The sequence below is a fragment of the Pongo pygmaeus genome, chromosome 5 (genome assembly GCF_028885625.2).
Source record: "Pongo pygmaeus isolate AG05252 chromosome 5, NHGRI_mPonPyg2-v2.0_pri, whole genome shotgun sequence".
Lineage (NCBI taxonomy): Eukaryota > Metazoa > Chordata > Mammalia > Primates > Hominidae > Pongo > Pongo pygmaeus.
In genome coordinates, this window is record NC_072378.2 from 37,273,178 (window position 1) to 37,289,213 (window position 16,036).

Consider the following 16,036-nt stretch of genomic DNA (forward strand, 5'->3'; position numbering starts at 1 on the left):
ACACTTATGACAGTGATAACAACATCAATGACCAAGGTTTTGGTCAATCTCTCAAAATTGAGAAAATGACCAAAACAGGGGAATTGTTAAGGCAAACTAAATATGGCCTGAGAAGGACTCTGTCCTTCTATATTTGAGTCCTTGTGGATGAACTATAACATAGCTTAATAGTCAAACAAAATTGAAAACCTAACAATAGTATACACCTGTAACAATAACTGAGTGGTGGCCAATCCCAGCGGCCATACTTCAACCACTCACAGCCTGCTGAATGTTCAAACTGCGTTCAAATAAGGCAAACACCGAGCTGTAACCAACCTCACTGTTTCTGTACCTTACTTCCGATTCCTGTGCCTCACTTTGCCTTTTTTATCTATAAATTTGTTCTGACCATGAGGCACCCTGGGAGTCTGTGAATCTGCTGTGATTCTGGGGGTTGCCAGATTCGTGAATCTTTCATTGCTCAATTAAACTCCTTTATACTTAATTCGGCTTAAGTTTTTCTTTTATCAACAGAGTAAGCTCTCACTAATGAGTGGGCTGAGTGAAAATTGGGAGGGATTTGTTCGTCTTTCCCAAGAGTAGTAGCTTCCAGAAGGAAGGGGCTGCTCTTCATTTACATTTCCCTTCCACTCTCATCCCTTAATGCCTAACATGCTGCCTGGCACATAGTAGGGGACTCAGTAAATGCTTGTTCTATGGATCAGTTCAGCTATGAAGTCTGTGTGAGCCAGTCCAGGTAAATAAGGAAGCCAAGGATTAGGACTGGGGCGAAAAGAGCCAGAGCGGAAGAAGGACGCCAGAGGGAGCAAGAACCTACACTCTCCAGATATCGCGAGAGGTCACGCGCTCGCCACGACACTTGAGTGTTCTGTTTTGGGCGGAAGCGCTGGGCGAGAGGAGGAGCTACTCTAGGGTATAAGGCCTCCCCCCAGGAGTGGGGGTTGCTTCCGGGTCGCGCTCCCGGAAACAGGAAGTTGCCCATGCTCCTCGCCCGGCGGCAGCTGTCCCCGAGGCGGGAGGAGCCCGAGGGGGCGCGAGCCCCGCATGTGAGTGACTGGGGCCCGAGGCTGGGTGGGGGGAGGCCGCCCTGTGACAGCCTCGCCGCCGCGCCCGTCTCTGACATCCTTGCGCAGCCGCTTCTCGCTGCTGCTACCACCCTCTATCCCAGCGCTGATCCCTTTTCTCAGCCTCTCCAGTTTTGTAGACTGACAGCATCCCCTGGCAGCTCCCCCGGGGTCGACTCCCTTAAGACATCTGTCACTTTCCTTGACTCCCGCCGGCGAGAGCAAAACGAGGTCGACCTTGCTTGAACTTGTTTCTCAGGCATCACAGCAGTGTCCGTAACTTGAGCGTTGCTAATGAAGTCCAGATTTCTGCCCTTTTGACGGAATTTTTAAGAAATTAAGAGTAGATTCCCCACCCCCTTCTGAAAGATCTTTTTCTAATAATCGTTGGGGGGCAATAATTTTTTTTTTCTTTAAATATGTACTTGGTATGTGATAAACCTGGCATCTTGGATTTCAGAAAGAAATATGACTTAGTTTCTTGACACAAGTAAAATAGTTGTTTGTAATCACCTCTTAGTAGAAGGAAATTTGCCTGCGTCGTGTTGTGTAGTATTTTAAGACTGTTAACCGTGCAGGCCACACTTTCTAGTCTCAGAGCCCTCATAGCCTTAGTATTCGCAAATATGTTTCTTTTAAATTATTTAGTCATAAATCACTTTATAATAGACACTACTACCAGATACTTAGTATTCTGACTTTTCTGATTGCTCATTTGATAGTTCCTGTGGTGGAATCTTCTATAGACGTCTCTCCCTTAACAAATTCATTTATTTGAATTTGGGTTGTCAAAATTTCCCTCTAGGGAGTAACATGCCTTTAAAATAATAACTAATAAATTCAATTCTGCTACATTGAAGTTTTGACTAAAGGTTCATGAAGCCCAACTTGCATACCAGAAAGGGGTCCTGTTTCTGTCAGACCTTTTCTGCCTTGGACTGAAGCATTTTTCAAGACCTGCTTTGAATGCCTGTTCCTCCACAGCTACTCCACACACCAAAAACAATGTCCAAATGCTAGATTCCTAACCTGCTAACGTTAAACCCTCATCACATTGTTGCTACTGCCTTTTTTTTTTTTTTTTTGAGATGGAGTCTCACATTGTCGCCCAGGCTGGAGTGCAGTGGCGTGATCTCTGCTCACTGCAAGCTCCGCCTCCCCGGTTAACACCATTCACCTGCCTCAGCCTCCCGACCTCTGCATTTTTAAAAATGAATAAAATAATAAAACATAAAATGAATAAACCATGAGCCATGAGTTACATTCAATTAGTTCGGAATGATAACTTTAGGCCCTTTCTATAAATTTGTTCAACATTGATCTGATTCCACATCTGAGGTGAATTCCCACGTCTGTACTTAGTTTTTTGTGTTTTCTCCATTTATTTCTGCTTTCAAGAAACACTATTTAGGGTGGGAAGTAGACAGGAAAATAGATGTAATACAAAGCCCTAGAGGTGCATAGGGCAAAAACTGAGGTCAGAGTCTTAAAGAGTTCACTTATTGGACAAAGCGCTGGAGACTACTAGGCTTTTTAGGCAGAGGAAATTGTGTATGCAAAAGCAAAAAGATGTGAAATAGTATGACAGTGTAGAATGTGAAGAAGGATTGATAGGAAATGAAACTGAACAGGTAGGCAGTGACCAGATCATAAAGGGCCATGGTAAGTAATTTGGACTTTATCTTTTAAAAAAGACAGGATCTCATTCCATCACCCAGGTTGGAGTACAGTGGTGCTATTATGGTTCACTGCAGCCTCAAACTCCTGGGCTCAAGCTACCCCCCACCTCTGCTTCCCAAGTAGCTGGGACTACAGGCATGCACCACCACACTTGGCCAATTTTTATTTTTATTTTTATTGTAGATACAGGGTCTTGCTATGTTGCCCAGGCTGGTCTTGAAGTCCTGGGCTCAAGCAGTCCTCCCACCTCAGCCTCCCAGTGTTGGGATTACAGGCATGAACCACCATGCTTGACTTAGGACTTTATCTTAAAATGATTGTTATTAGGTATTTAATTTGTCTGGCTATTGGAACAAATGTGTTACATCATTTTATAATTCTCTTAAATAAAACATTGTGGGGTAGAAATAATTATCCACATTTCATACATGAAAAATCTAAGGCTTAGAGAGGATAAGTAGTGTCTCATGGCCACACAGTAAGTGGTAAAATCTAGAATTTGCATCCAGCTTTTTCCAACTCCAGTATCTGTGTTCTTAGTCACCATGCTAAACTGCTCCTGCAGAGGATGGGGAGTCTTGGAAGGTGCTTAGCATGAGCCAATTTGTGTTTCAAAAAAATAAGTGGCTGAGTGCAGTGGCTCATGCCTGTAATCCTAGCACTTTGGGAGGCTAAGGTGGGTGGATCACTTGAGGTCAGGAGTTCGAGACCAGCCTGGCCAACATGGTGAAACCCAGTGTGTACCAGAAAAATACAAAAATTAGCTGGTGTGGTGGCGCGTGCCTGTACTCCCAGCTACTCAAGAGGCTGAGGCACGAGAATCTCTTGAAGCCAGGAGACGGAGGTTGCAGTGAGCTGAGATCATGTCACTGCACGCCAGCCTAAGTGAAGAGTGAGACCCTGTCTCAAAAAATAAAAATAAAAAACTGGACAAGGTAGAGAATGGGTTGGGGAAGAGGAGAACTGGAAGTATAGAGATTAACTACATCTTTGTGATGGTCCATAGGAGAGATGTTGAAGACCTTAACTGTGCTGTTAATGTAGAGGTAGAGAGGAAGGAATGAACGTGAGAATTATATAGGAGGCTGAATCAAGAGGACTTAGTGATAGTTTCATTGCTGGGAATGAGGTAGGAGGAGGATAGTTTTAAATTTGGAGGATTAGTGTTTCCATTAAGAAAAGAGGTGCAGTAGGAGGAATGGGTTGAAGGGGAAAACAGTAAGTTGGGTTATAGACACATTACATACAGGGAGCTATGGGAAACTTGGATCACCGTGTCTGGTAGGCAGGTAGATAAATGGGTCTTGAACCCTAGAGAGAGTTGTAGACTGGAGAAGAGATTTGGGAATCACCAATAGCTGGTGGTCAAAGCGTTGGAGGGAATAAGAAGGTCAAGGATAACTGGTGGATACCAGCAGAGAACGAGAGAATTATGTTAAGGTTTGAGTACACTTGAGGAAGATAGATAATGGGGTAGCAACAGCAGCTGCTGCAGAGAGGTCAGATAAGGTAATAACTGAAAAAAACGTCCTTCGAACTTGGCGTTTAGAAAGCCGTTTGTGGCCTCAGTGAAAGCAATGTCGGTGGAGTGAGGAGGCAGAAATATGATTTCAACAGGTTAATAAATGAATGGAAACCTGAGAAACAAGAAAATGAGTGACTTTCTCCCCCCAACCCCCAAAGGAGCTTGCCTCTGAAGGGAGGTAGGGAGAGAGTACCAGAAACTTAGAAAGGAAGGATTATGGCATTTTTCTAATAGTAGAAACTGGAAAGGGTGAGGATGGAAGCAAGTAGAGGTAAGCTTAAAAATGTGGAGACTTCTTCAGATATGTCAATGTCCTAAAAGACCAAAAAACAAAACAAAAAAAAACACACGCTGGGGACTTGTTCTGAAGTTAAGTAGATTAAAGAGAGGCGCGGCAGCCAAATTCAATGTGTGGTCATTGGTTGGATCCTGGATTTTTAAATAGCTATATGGTCTTTTTAAAAAAATTTGATAGTTAAGGAAATTTGACTATAGACTGAATATTAGGTAATATTAAGAGATTACTCATTTTAATGGGTATGGCAATAATGCCAATGGTTGTATAGAATAACGTCCTTATTCTTAGGAGATGCATGTTGAAATATTTAGAAATGATTTTATAATGTGTTGCAAGTAACTTTCAAGTAGTTCTGGTAAAAACAGAAAGAAAATATTGCCAAATGTAAACAGCTGGTGAATCTAAATGAAGGATATCCAGATGTTCATTGTATTACTTTTGTACAAAAAGCTTTACATATTTAATGTGTACAACTTGATGAATTTGGACATAAGTATGCCCTTGTGAAACCATCACCATGATCCATGCCATCAACCTATCCATTACCTCCAAGTTTCCTCCTGCCTTCTTACTTATTACTATTAGCAGTAAGAACACTTAACATAAGACCTACCTTCTTAGCATATTTTTAAATATACAATACAGTATTGTTAACTCTAGGCACTGTGCTATATAGTAGGTCTCTAGGAGTTATTCATCTTGTATAACTGAAACTTTGTATTCTTTGCCCAGTACCTCCCTGTTTCCCCCTGCCTGCAGCCTCCTGCAACCACCATTCTGTTCTTTGCTTCTGTGAGTTCAGCTATTTTAGATTAATTGCACAAGTGGTATCATGTAGTATTTATCCTTCTGTGTCTGGCTTATTTCACTTAGCGTAATGTCCTCCAGGTCCATCTGTGTTGTTACAAATAGCAGGATTTCTTTCTTTTTTAAGGCTGAATAATATTCCATTGTATGTATATACTACATTTTTTAAAAAATTTTTTTATTCTTTTGACACAGAGTCTCACTCTGTTGCTCAGGCTGGAGTGCCATGGTGTGATCTCTGCTCACTGCAACCTCCACCTCCTAGGTTCAAGTGATTCTCATGCCTCAGCCTCCCGAGTAGCTGGGATTACAAGCGTGCATCACCATGCCTGGCTAATTTTTGTATTTTTAGTAGAGACAGGGTTTTGCTATGTTATGTTGGCCAGGCTGATCTCGAACTCCTGGCCCCAAGTGATCCACCCGCCTCAGCCTCCCAAAGTATTGGGATTACAAGTGTGAGCCACTGTGCCCTGCCTGTACCTTGACTGTAAATTTTAAGCATTTATTGTAGTTTTAAGTTATTACTCTTTTAAATCATATTAATCATTTTAATGTTTTATCAGTTATTTTTCCTTTTAATTGATGTTTGTTTCTTTGTAGTGGCTGTTATTATAATCTAAGGAGCACTTTTTCTTTTTTTTATTATTATGCTTTAAGTTTTAGGGTACATGTGCACAACGTGTAGGTTTGTTACATATGTATGTGTGTGCCATGTTGGTGTGCTGCACCTATTAACTCGTCATTTACATTAGGTATATCTCCTAATGCTATCCCTCCCCACTCCCCCACCCCGCTACAGGCCGCGGTGTGTGATGTTGCCCTTCCTGTGTCCAAGTGTTCTCATTGTTCAATTCCCACCTATGAGTGAGAGCATATGGTGTTTGGTTTTCTGTCCTTGCGATAGTTTGCTCAAAATGATGGTTTCCGGCTTCATCCATGTCCCTATAAAGGACATGAACTCATCCTTTTTTGTGGCTGCATAGTATTCCATGGTGTATATGTGCCACATTTTCTTAATCCAGTCTATCATTGATGGACATTTGGGTTGGTTCCAAGTCTTTGCTATTTGTGAGTAGTGCCGCAATAGACATGTGTGCATGTGTCTTTATAGCAGCATGATTTATAATCCTTTGGGTATATACCCAGTAATGGGATGGCTGGGTCAAATGGTATTTCTAGTTCTAGATCCTTGAGGAATCACCACACTGTCTTCCACAATGGTTGAAGGAGCACTTTTTCTTTACTAGAACATATATTTAATTAATGGGAATCACTGGATAAAATAGAATGGAATATATTCATAACACTAAAGAATGGATACCATACTTCATGGGTAGTATAATATTAAAGAGCCAAGTAGAGAAAAAAGAAAATTTAATTTACTCTGGATATAGCTCCTAGTGTTGAAGATTGGGATGTATCTTGATGGACTTTTGAAACTTTCTTTTGAACTGTACTGTTTCCCCTTTTGTGCTTTAACTGGATGAATCAGTTTTCTATCCTAGAGTTACCTCGCTGGCATAGCTCTTCAGAAAACAGAACCTCCAGGGTAATGGCATATCAGTGTTCAGGACTTACTTATCTCTATAGAGGAATTAGTTCTCTGTTAAACAGGGCAAAAGAGAGGTTTACATTTCTCTTAACTTCTTTTCTGCTTTAAAGAAACATTTGTATTGGTAAGTTCTATCAGAGTTTTTCTGTCAGATATGCCTCTACCCTGTTTCTTCATAGGCAGAGACCCAGAAGGAATTGTGGAGAACATCTCATCGGATCTCTCAGTTGTCTCCTCCTATTTCTGAAGTACTCCAGAAGTGAAACAACTCCCTGGCTTACCTCCCACAGGCCTCTCTTGGAAGCAAGGTTTCTTGACCTCGTTTTGAGGAGGGGTGGGAGGACGCTCTCCTGTGCATTGCAGGATGTTTAGTCTTTACCCACCAGGTGCTAATAGTACTCCTCCAGTTTGTTGATTTTTAATTTTTTTTTAAAGAGCTGGAGCCTCCCTATGTTGCCCAGGCTGGAGTGCAGTTGCTGTTCACAGGCGTGATCATAACTCACTGCAGCCTCTAACTGCTGGCCTCAAGTGATCCTCCTGCCTCAGCCTCCCGAGTAGCTGGGAACTATAGGCATGTGCTGCTATGCCCAACTGCTGTCCAGTTTTGATAATCAAAAATGTCTTCAGACATAGCCAAATGTCCCCTTTGGAGCAGAATTACCCTGAGAACTATTGTTGTAAAGTAATGTCTGTTAATTGGGGGGGTGTGCCTTTAATCAGCAGAGAAGAGGCTTGAAAACTTATGCACCTGAGCTCCACTCCTAACAGTTCTGGCAACTTAGTCTATCCGAGGTGGTGCATGATACTTTGATCCTAATAACTCCACTAGTGATCCTGCCTGTGCCTTGCAGGTCTATGGCACTGTTAGAATCAGGCTAACTCTTCAGAACCTCCCCCTGTGGCAAAGCTCACTCTGGCCAGAGTTGGAACTACTTTCTGCAGGTAAGTGGATTGCCATCAAGCCTCAGCCGATTTCACTCAGTCCTCTTGTGCTTGATGCATAGCAATGACCTTATGTTTGATTTTTTATTTTTTATTTTTGAGACGGAATCTTGCTCTGTCACCCAGGCTGGAGTGCAATGGCACGATCTCTGCTCACTGCAAGCTCTGTCTCCCGGGGTCAAGCCATTCTCCTGCCTCAGCCTCCCAAGTAGCTGGGATTACAGACCTCCGCCACCACGCCCGGCTAATTTTTTGTATTTTTAGTAGAGATGGGGTTTCACCGTGTTAGCCAGGATGGTCTTGATCTCCTGACCTCGTGATCCACCCGCCTCGGCCTCCCAAAGTGCTGGGATTACAAGCATGAGCTACCACGCCCGGCCTTGATTTTTTTTTTTTTTTTTTTTTTAAGGGATGAGATTTTTTGTTGTTGTTTAATTACCGTCGTATCCAACCAAATCCCAATAGTGTCCCTCTAGCAAGACACTAAAAAATGTCTCCGGGCATCCCTGGAGGCAGAATCTTTTCCAGTTTAGGATAACTGATATAATCAAAGCCAAAAAGAGGGCTTATCAAAATTCACAGGTGTTCTTAGAAATGTCGCTAAGTTGCTATTAACTACCTTTCTGATAACTTGAGAAATGTGTCATAATCTCTGGGAAGATGGATGCACAGCTTGCAAAAATATATTCAGTGTTGTAATACCATTCTAACTTGAATTACCCAACAAGAAAAGAAACCTATTTTTTTTTTGTGATACAAACTGGGAGTTTAATAAGATTTTTATGTGTATCAAAAAGGCTTACAGGCCAGGCGCAGTGGCTCATGCCTGTAATCCCAGCACTTTGGGAGTCCAAGGTGAGTGGATCACTTTAGGCCAGGAGTTTGAGACCAGCCTAGCCAATATGGTGAAACCCTGTCTCTACTAAAAATACAAAAATTAGCTGGGTATGGTGGCATGTGCCATTTTTTATTGTCTTGCCAGAGGGACACTATTGGCATTTGGTTGGATATGATAGTAATTAAACAACAAAAAATATCATCCTTTAATCCCAGCCTGTAATTCCAGCTGCTCAGGAGGCTGAGGCATGAGGATCACTTCAACCCAGGAGGCAGAGCTTGCAGTGAGCCGAGATTGCACCACTGTACTCCAGCCTGGGCAACACAGCGAGACTCTGTCTCAAAAAAAAAAAGGGAAAAAAGAAAAAAAAAAGACATGAGGAGGCTTACAAAGGTTGCAAAACAGCCATCAAAAATGATGATGATTAATCCTGTTTTCCTCACCTGTACATCTGTCCCCTTCAGGATTCTCCTACCGGCACACCATGTTCTCTTCTGTGTGTGATGTTCTCTTCTGCCTCAGGGATACTTACATGTGACCCCACCTCCCAACATCCACACTAGTTTTTCACTGGAATTTGTTTTTAGCAGTCCTTTCTGGATCCTTTCCATTCTGGTTGTCTACTGAGTTTTAATGGGTTTTGACTGGGTATTGTTAGATAATGAATTGTAATGTATTTAAATGAATATTATTCCTACTTGCTTTCATGGAATGTCTTTGTTAATTTAAACAGGAAAATGGCATCTCAGAATCACTGATCACAAAACCAAGATGTGAAAAATGTTATAATAAGTTATCTCTTTACTCTATTTGCAGGAATCATTGTAGTCAATCATTTTCCAGTTCTCAGCCGCTCAGTTGTGATCAAGGGACACGTGGTTTCCGAACTGCCAGCTCAGAATAGGAAAATAACTTGGTAAGGGAGGCAGCATGCAACAACCCTGAAGTCAGGACACTTGGGTTCACATCCTGGCAAGTTATGAAACCTTTCCGAGCCTTGAACATGTATGAAATGGGATCAATCACAGCTACCTTATGGGATCACAGTGGTGATTCACTGAGATAATGTTTCCCGAGTGTTTAGCAAGGCACCTGGCATATAGGGTGGGAACAGGAATAGGAATGCAATTGAACATGAATCTTTAGTTTCTAATGAATAGAATTTTTCTCCTTCCTGAAGTGTTCATAGATTCTTAGAATTTTAGAGTGAGACTCTAAAATTTGTGGTCCAGTCCTCTTATTTTTTGGATGCAGAAATAGACCAAGTAATTTAACTGAAATCATCTCACTAGCAATTGGCAAAGCTTGTCTCCAAGTTCAATGCTGTTTCATTTTTCCAGCTGTAATATTTGAATACAACTGTATAGAGAGCCAAAAAGTCATTGGCATGGCAAATCATGCATTGCTTCTTCCCTGTGGTGCCACGGTCATGCATTGCTGTACATCTCTGACTCATTTTGTGCCCAGTGACATTCCTTAGAAGTGACTGAGAATTTTGTGATTACAAAATTGATACAGGAAAAGTTTGGGAAATATGAAAATCACAAAGAAAATAAAAATCAGCTGTGATCTCATTTTCCAGAGATCATCTACTCCTGACTTATTTTTAATTGGAAATGGTACATCTTAATTTCTGAGGTTTTTTTTGGTGTTATTGTTAGTATGGCTCTTAATGCTTTGTAATCCATCCTCCGGGCTGCTAATCAAAAATGGCTTAGTGAAAAGAATGTGAGGTCCAGATGAGGCTCAGGTGACAACTGTAGTCTCAGATAAGTCACTTCCTATCTGGAAATCTACTTTATATCTCTATAGATTTGCCTATTCCTTGCAGATTTGTTAAAAAGGTGTTAAGAAAAAAAAGACGTGTCTATTCCTGACTTCTCATCTAAATGCAGCTATATAATCTGTAGTTTTTTGTGACGGTCTTCTTTCATCTAGCATAATGTTTTCAAGGTTCATCCATATTGTATCATGTATCAGTACTGCATTCCTTTTTATCGTCCAGTGATTTTGCATTATATGGGTCTACCACATTGTGATTATCTTTTCATCAGTTCATGGACATTTGGATTACTTCCATTTGGGGGCTGCTATGAATAATGTTGCTGTTCACATTTGTGCACAAGTTTTTGTGTGGACATATGTTTTCAGTTTTCTTAGGTACATACTTAGGGGTGGAATTGCTGGGTCATATGGTAACTGTATTTAACTCTTTGCGGAACTGCCAGGCTGTTTTCCATAGTGGCTGTACCATTTTATGTTTCAATTCCTCCATGTCCTTACCACCACTTTTTGTCTGACTTCTTGATTGTAGCTATCCCAGTGGATGTGAAATGATATCTCACTGTGATTTTGATCTGCGTTTCTCTGATGGTTAATAATGTTGAGTATCTTTTTGTGTGTTTATTGCTCATTTGTATATCTTTTTTTGAGATAGAGTCTCACTCTGTCACCCAGGCTGGAGTGCAGTGGTGTAATCTTGGCTCATTGCAACCTCTGCCTCCCAGATTCAAGTGATTCTTCTGCCTCAGCCTCCCAGATAGCTGGGATTACAGGTGCCTGCCACCATACCCGGCTAATTTTTGTATTTTTAGTAGAGACAGGGTTTCACAGGGTTTCACCATGTTGACCAGGCTGATCTTGAACTCCTGACCTCAAGTGATCCGCCAGCCTCCCAAAGCACTGGGATTAACAGACGTGAGCCACTGCACCCAGTCCATTTGTATATCTTTTCTGGAGAAATGGCTATTCAAATCCTTTGTCTATTTTTTTATTTGGTTGTCTTTTTATTAATGATTTGTAATAATTCTTAATGTATTCTATATAGACCACCCCCTTATCAGATACATAATTTGCAAAAATTTTCCCCCATTCTGTGGGTTGTCATTTTACTTGATGGTATTGAGACACAGAATTTTTAAAGTTTTTCCCCTCCCCTTGTCTTCTACAAAAAGTTGTTAATTTTCATGAAGTCCAATTTATTTTTTCTTTTGCTACTTGTTCTTTTGGTATCATATCTAAGAAACCATTGCCGAATCCCAGAATCATGAAGCCTCCCTCCCTGTGTTTTCTTTGAAGTTTTATCGTTTTAGCTTATAAATTTAGGTATTTGATCCATTTTGAGTTAATTTTTATGTATAGTATAAAGAAAGGGCCAGGTGTGGTGGCTCACACCTGTAATCCCAGCACTTTGGGAGGCTGAGGCAGGCAGATTGCCTGAGGTCAGGAGTTCGAGACCAGGCTGGCCAACATGGTGAAACCCCGTCTCTACTAAAAATACAAAAAAATTCACTGGGCGTAGTGGCAGGTACCTGTAATCCCTGCTACTTGGGAGGCTGAGGCAGGAGAATTGCTTGAACTCGGGAGGCAGAAGTGGCAGTGAGCCAAGATTGCGCCACTGCACTCTAGCCTGGGCGACCAAAGCAAGACTCTGTCTCAAAAAAAAAGAAAAAGAAAAGAAAGAAAGGTCCAATTTCATTTTTTCATGTGTGGATATCCAGTGGTCCTAGCATCATGTATTGAAAATAATAAATTAAAAAATAGATAGCTGTCCCTTGGTATATGTGGGGTATTGCTTCCAGAATCTCCATATACACCCAAATCCTTGCATATTCAAGTTTCACAGTTGATTCTGCGGAACCTGTTTACAAAAAATCATCCCTCTGTATATGTATACGCAGTTTTTGCATCCTGAAAATATTGTATTTTCAATCCTGGGTTGGTAGAAAAAAATCAGCTTTTAAGTGTATCCACATAGTTCAAACCCATGTTGTTCAAGTCTCAACTGTAGTTTGTACCGTCTTTTTATCTGAATGTGGGGGGTATAGTGTGGTGGGCTCTTCTCTCGTTCCCCCAGTTCCTCAAAGTCTAGGTTGCATGCCTTTTAATCCACCATTAGAAGTCTTCTGATTCTGATTTAATTGGTCTGAGTTGATGCCCACGTATGAGCATTTATGAAACGCTCTCTAGGTGATTGTAATGTGCAAGCCAGGTTAAGACCTAATGAACTAAACACTTAATAGTCATAAAGAGGACCAAACAGGAGTGATTGGGAGGCACACTGCTGGAAGAGGAGATGTGCTGGTGTGTGCTGGGTTGTGTTTTAACAACATGACTATGTCCTCCACCCTACAGGTGGCAGCATCTCCTTACTGAGAGAATACACATGTACTATGTCAGTACTTTTTGAGGCTAGAAGCACTGTAGGAATGAAGTATGCAAAATAAAAGGACCCTCTGTATTATAAATAAATAAAGAAAGAAAGAAAGCCCAGTAGAAGAGAGCACAAACCCGAAGAAGCACTCTTCTTTCTCCTGTAAATGAAGGAAAATATTATTGTTCTGTAACTTAAACACTTTTTTAAATAGCCATTTAATTATTTTATCTTATTTCATTTCTCTAGAGATGGGATCTTGTTCTGTCTCCCAGGCTGGAGTGCAGTGGTATGATCATAGCTCACTGCAGCCTCAAACTCCTGGGCTCAAGCAGTCCTCCCACCTCAGCCTCCCAAGTAGCTGGGACTACAGGTGTGTGCCACCAGGCCAAGCTGATTTTTAAAATTTGTTTTTCTTTTCTTTTTCTTTTTTTTTTTTGAGATGGAGTTTCACTCTTGTTGCCCAGGCTGGAGTGCAATGGCGTGATCTCGGCTCACCACAACCTCCGCCTCCCGAGTTCAAGAGATTCTCCTGCCTCAGCCTCCTGAGTAGCTGGGATTACAGGCACCTGCCACCATGCCAGGCTAATTTAGTGTTTTTAGTAGAGACGGGGTTTCTCCGTGTTGGTCAGGCTGGTCTTAAACGCCCGACCTCAGGTGATCCGCCTGCCTCGGCCTCCCGAAGTGCTGGGATTACAGGCACGAGCTATTGCGTCCAGCCTTGGAACTATTTAATTTCATTTTACAAATGATACAGAGAGAACTCTACTTTGCCCCATTAGTTTTTACCTTTTGTTCTCTGGGCATGATGAAACAATCTGTCTTTAAAATAACTATAAGAACACAAATTGAATTTTTAAATTACTTAAAAATCTCAGGTATTTTAAGTATATAAAATACAAATAAAATGCCCTTTATTTTCTAAAATTGTATTTGTAGAAAAGCATGAGGACTCTGGTTGCTCTAGAATAAATTTAAAAAAAAGAAGAAGAAAGAAAAAAGTGTGAGGACTTCAAGCCGCATGCCATGTTTTTTGTGTTGTCTGAAATCTTTGCTCTGCCAAGAACAAAGCTTATCAGCCTGTTGCTCTCAGTAAATCACCATCAGTAATCTTCAGTGATCAGTTCTTCCTCTTGTGTTGCTAAAAGGTCTGTCTGGTATAATTGGAAAGAAATAATTGATCAACAACACTGTGCATAATCCATTTTTTTTATTTTAGGAAATCACCAGTAGCAGATCTCCCATCATTGGTGTCAGAAATCTTTTTTGGATGTCATTAGTGCTTCAGAGTCCCATTAGGATATATTGTGCTCTAGACCAGTGCTCCTCAGTGTTTGGGAACTAGTGCAGGTCTGTAAACTGTTCCTGGCCCACAGTTAACAAATATTTTAAAACTTGTATGGCAATTTGACATTGTCTCTATGTATTCATTGTGTTTCATAAAAGTATTGGTCTGTAGAGGATTGAGGAAAGCACAGAACTGGTCCTTCTCTACAGATGGTCAAGTAGCTTTGAAGAAGAAGTACCTAAAGAAACCACCTATCTTTTTACATTTATTTTCTCTCTGTTTCTCTCAGGGATTTTATATTGGAAGACATGGATCTTGCTGCCAACGAGATCAGCATTTATGACAAACTTTCAGAGACTGTTGATTTGGTGAGACAGACCGGCCATCAGTGTGGCATGTCAGAGAAGGCAATTGAAAAATTTATCAGACAGCTGCTGGAAAAGAATGAACCTCAGAGGCCCCCGCCCCAGTATCCTCTCCTTATAGTTGTGTATAAGGTAAAATGTTTCCTGAGTTGGTAATTGCTTCAACAGAGCACAAACTGTTCAACATTCTTCACAAATGCTATTGTTGACTAATCCCACCACTGAGCCTTGGTTTTTCCGTGAATAAATTGGCCTTTGCTCTTGTTACCATGTGTTACTAGGAAATTTGACTGTGTTGTTAAAGGTCCTAGATGAAAGCTGCATATTTGTAGTTAAATTATATTTGTGTAATATTATTATTTAATTTTTTATTATTTGTTTGTTTGTTGTGTGTGTGTGTGTGTGTTTTGAGACGGAGTCTCACTCTTTTTGCCTAGGCTGGAGTGCAATGGCGCGATCTCGGCTCAGCGCAACCTCTGCCTCCTGGGTTCAAGTGATTCTCCTGCCTCAGCCTCCCAAGTAGCTGGGGTTACAGGCATGCACCACCACGCCCAGCTAATTTTGTATTTTTAGTAGAGACAGGGTTTCTCCATGTTGGTCAGGCTGGTCTTAAACTCCTGACCTCAGATGATCTGCCCACCTCAGCCTCCCAAAGTGCTTGGATTATAGGCATGAGCCACCACGCCCGGCCTTGTGTTTTGTTTTGTTTTTTTTTTTGAGATGGAGTCACGCTCTGTTGCCCAGGCTGGAGTGCAGTGGTGCGATCTCAGCTCCCTGCAACCTCCGCCTCCCAGGTTCAAACGATTCTCCTGCCTCAGCCTCCCAAGTAGCTGGGATTACAGGCATATGCCACCACACCTGGCTAATTTTTGTATTTTCAGTAGAGACAGGGTTTCTCCATGTTGGTCAGGCTGGTCCTGAACTCCCGACCTCAGGTGATCTGCCCACCTCGGTTTCCCAAAGTGTGGGATTACAGGCCTGAGCCATCGTGCCTGGACAGATCTTTTATTTTTCTAGTCAAGGTCACACTCTGTTGCCCAGACTGGAGTGCAGTGGTGCCATCATGGCTCACTGCAGCCTCAAAACTCCCAGACTCAGGTGATCCTCCCATCTCAGCCTCCCAAATACCTAGGACCACAGGCATGCACCACCACACCTGGCTAATTCTTCTGTTTTTTGTAGAGATGGGGGTTTTTCCGTGTTGTCCAGGCTGGTCTCGAACTCCTGGGCTCAAGTGACTTGAGTCTAGTCAATCACTCTCAGACTGAGTTCGAGACTGCCCGCCTCAGTCTCCCAGAGTGCTGGGGTTACAGGCGTGAGCCACTGCAACCAGCTTTTATGTATGTATTTATTTATTTTTTGAGACAGAGTTTCACTCTTGTTGCCCAGGCTGGAGTGCAATGGCGTGATCTTGGCTCACTGCAACCTCCGCCTCCCAGGTTCAAGCAATTCTCCTGCCTCAGCCTTCCAAGTAGCTGGGATTACAGGCATGCACAACCATGCCCGGCTAATTTTGTGTTT

The 16,036-nt window shown here is 41.8% G+C and overlaps 1 protein-coding gene across 5 annotated transcripts in view; it reads left to right on the forward strand.

The window, feature by feature from the left end:
• Positions 1-855: 855 nt before the first annotated feature.
• Positions 856-16,036, forward strand: part of C5H6orf89 (chromosome 5 C6orf89 homolog) — a 38,653-nt gene continuing 23,472 nt past the window's right edge. Inside the window, exons 1-5 of one of the 5 annotated variants that reach the window (XM_054491078.2) lie at positions 933-1,049; positions 7,109-7,237; positions 7,781-7,871; positions 9,526-9,625; positions 14,440-14,647. In XM_054491078.2, coding sequence (XP_054347053.1) covers positions 14,459-14,647 — 189 coding nt within the window. In that variant the 5' untranslated portion in view covers positions 933-1,049; positions 7,109-7,237; positions 7,781-7,871; positions 9,526-9,625; positions 14,440-14,458. Of the gene's footprint in view, positions 1,050-7,108; positions 7,238-7,780; positions 7,872-9,525; positions 9,626-14,439; positions 14,648-16,036 lie in introns of all 5 variants that reach the window. The other 4 variants (XM_063666173.1, XM_063666172.1, XM_054491079.2 and 1 more) reach the window with 4 other exon arrangements.